General features: G+C 41.8%; 1 protein-coding gene across 1 annotated transcript; it reads left to right on the top strand.

Annotated features, from left to right (window-relative positions):
• Positions 1-775: 775 nt before the first annotated feature.
• Positions 776-1130, top strand: LOC124891123 (the record flags this gene model as incomplete). Its single annotated transcript, XM_047402933.1, has 1 exon — positions 776-1130. A coding segment is annotated over one exon (355 nt), but the record flags the coding sequence as incomplete, so codon positions are not given.
• Positions 1131-2876: the final 1746 nt, after the last annotated feature.

The following is a 2876-nucleotide window of genomic DNA, read 5'->3' as shown; positions in this document are numbered from 1 at the left end:
AATAAATTTTACGTGTCCACAATGTGACGTAAATATTTTGTATAAATAATATAAATACCAACCCTTTTGGAAGTAATTACACTCTCTCCCACTTTTTTAATTACTTTACTCTCTCTCACTATTAATATACATAACATAATCGACATATACATAACATTCTGTGTATATGTCGAAATTTTTTTAATATGTTTAGGAAATTGGGATTTTTTTGTAATATTGAAAACATGTGTATTTGTGCAATTTTTAGAAATATTTTTGTGTAGTTTTCATTTATTTACTCCACTTTTTATTTGGGATTGAACAAAACAAGTTTGTGATGAGCTAATACCTCAACTCAATTATATAATAAAGTCAATTTTAAAATTTATTTTGTAATTATTGTACTTGTCTTATGTTTTGGCGGTAGGTTTAAAATACTAGCTTCATAAGTATTAATTGAGCAATTTTGATAGTTTAAATTCACTAGAAGTAAGGAGCTTCGGTCTTTGTTAAATATTTATCATAGTTTGATTATTAAATTTTGATCTTCTGGAGAAAGCATTATATATCACGCGACCTAGTGATTAATGAAGTAGATTGAGAATCTGAGTTCTCAAGTTTAAATACAAAATTACCTGATATTTATTGTTGATTGAAGGTGGAAGTATCCAGTGAATTTAATCGAGGTGCGTCGAAAGCAGGCCGAAACACTACAGTCATAAAAAAAAATTAATTAATTTTGAAATTAGTAATACCTTAAATTAATTGTTGGGGGGCCTTCTGTGAACATCTGTAGTGCGTACGCGCCACAGACGGGCCTGGACGAGGAGGAGAAGAAGAGATTTTGGGAGGTTTTGGACGAGGTGGTAAGAGGCGTACCTAGTTCAGAGATGATTTTCATAGGAGGGGATTTTAATGGGCACATTAGGTCTCTGTCGTTGGGTTATGATGATGTGCATGGAGGTTTCGGGTTCAGGGATAGGAATGTTGAGGGAACTGCACTTTTAGATTTTGCGAGGGCCTTTGGGTTAGTGGTAGTGAATTTCAGCTTTTCGAAGAAGGAAGAGCATCTGGTTACTTTTCGTAGTAGGCTAGTCAAGACTCAAATTGACTTTTTGCTGCTTAAGAAGGGGGATAGAGCAATGTGTTAGGATTGTAAGATTATTCCGAGTGAGAATCTTGCGACCCAGCATAGACTTCTAGTGATGGACTTGGGTATCAAGAAGGAAAAGAAGAGAAGGGGTGGGGAGGGCCATCCTAGAGTTATGTGGGGTAAACTGACTCCAGCTAGTGCCCTAGAGATAGGGGTAAAGTTGGAAGGGATGGGGGTTTGGGAGGATAGCGGGGACATGGATAGTATGTGGGATAGGGCTGCAGGATGCATCAAAGAGTCGGCTAGAGAGGTGTTGGGTGTCTCGAGGGGCTGGTCGGGCCAGTATCGAGGGGATTGGTGGAAGAATGAAGATGTTAAGAAGAAGGTGGAGACGAAGAAGGCGACTTATGTTAAGTTGGTGGAGAGTAAGGATGAAGAGGAAAAGCGGGTTAGTAGGGAGGAGTATAAGTTAGCTAAGAAGGAGGCTAAGTTAGCAGTTACAGATGCTAAAACAGTAGCTTTTGAGAGTTTGTATAAGGGGTTAGAGGAGAAAGACGGGGAAAAGAGGTTCTTTAGGCTTGCCAAGGCTAGGGAGCGGAAGGGTCGGGATCTGGGTCAAGTGAAATGCATTAAGGGGGAAGATGGCAGAGTATTGGTGGAGGACCGCCTCATTAAGAAAAGATGGCAGTCGTATTTTCATAAGCTCTTGAATGACGAGGGGGACAGAGGTGTTGTACTAGGGGAGTTGGAGCACACCGGGGAGTGTCGCGATTTCAGCTATTGTCAGCATTTTAAAGTAGAGGAGGTCAGCGAGGCTATTCGCAAGATACAAAGGGGTAGGGCGCGGGGCCCGATGAGATTTCGGTGGATTTTTGGAAGTTTTCTAGCGTGGTTGGGTAAGGTGGCTGACCAACCTGTTTAACAACATTTTCAAGTCCGCGAAGATGCCTGAGGCATGGAGATGGAGCACGATGATTTCATTATATAAGAACAAGGGTGACATTCAGAGTTGCAACAACTACTGGGGTATTAAGTTGTTGAGTCACACGATAAAGATTTGAGAGATGGTGGTGGAGCGGAGGTTGAGAAATATTGTGTCTATTTCGGAGAATCAATTTGGATTTATGCCTGGTCGCTCGACGACTGAGGCAATTCACCTATTGCGGAGACTGGTAGAGCAGTATAGAGAGAGGGAGAAGGATCTTCACATGGTATTTATTGACTTGGAAAATGCGTATGACAAGGTTCCTAGGGAGGTTCTTTGGAGATGCTTGGAGACGAGGGGGTTCCTGTGGCATACATTAGAGCGGTTAAGGATATGTATGAAGGGGCGAAGACTCGAGTAAGGACGGTGGGAGGAAATTCTGAGCACTTTCCGATCTTGACAGGGTTGCATCAGGGATCAGCTCTTAGTCCGTTCTTATTTGTCGTGGTGTTGGATGTGTTGACGCAGAGTATACAAGGCCAGGTGCCTTGGTGTATGTTTTTTGCGGATGATGTAATTTTGATTGATGAGTCGCGGCAAGGTGTTAATGATAAGCTGGAGGTTTGGAGACAAACTCTGGAGTCTAAAGGTTTCAGATTGAGTAGGACCAAGACGGATTATTTGAAGTGTAAATTTAGCGACTCAAGGCAAGAGGAGGAGGTGGTGGTGAAGTTGGACTCTCAAGCAGTTTGCAAAAGGGATGGTTTTAAGTATCTTGGGTCTACAATCTAGGGAAATGGAGAGATTGATGAGGATGTCTCGCACCATATTGGGGCAGGTTGGATGAAATAGAGGCTCGCTTCGGGGATTTTATGCGAA

This window comes from Capsicum annuum, unplaced genomic scaffold, assembly GCF_002878395.1.
Source record: "Capsicum annuum cultivar UCD-10X-F1 unplaced genomic scaffold, UCD10Xv1.1 ctg3076, whole genome shotgun sequence".
Classification (NCBI taxonomy): domain Eukaryota; kingdom Viridiplantae; phylum Streptophyta; class Magnoliopsida; order Solanales; family Solanaceae; genus Capsicum; species Capsicum annuum.
The sequence above is the reverse complement of the archived record's forward strand: the minus strand, read 5'-3'. Positions and strand labels throughout refer to the sequence as shown.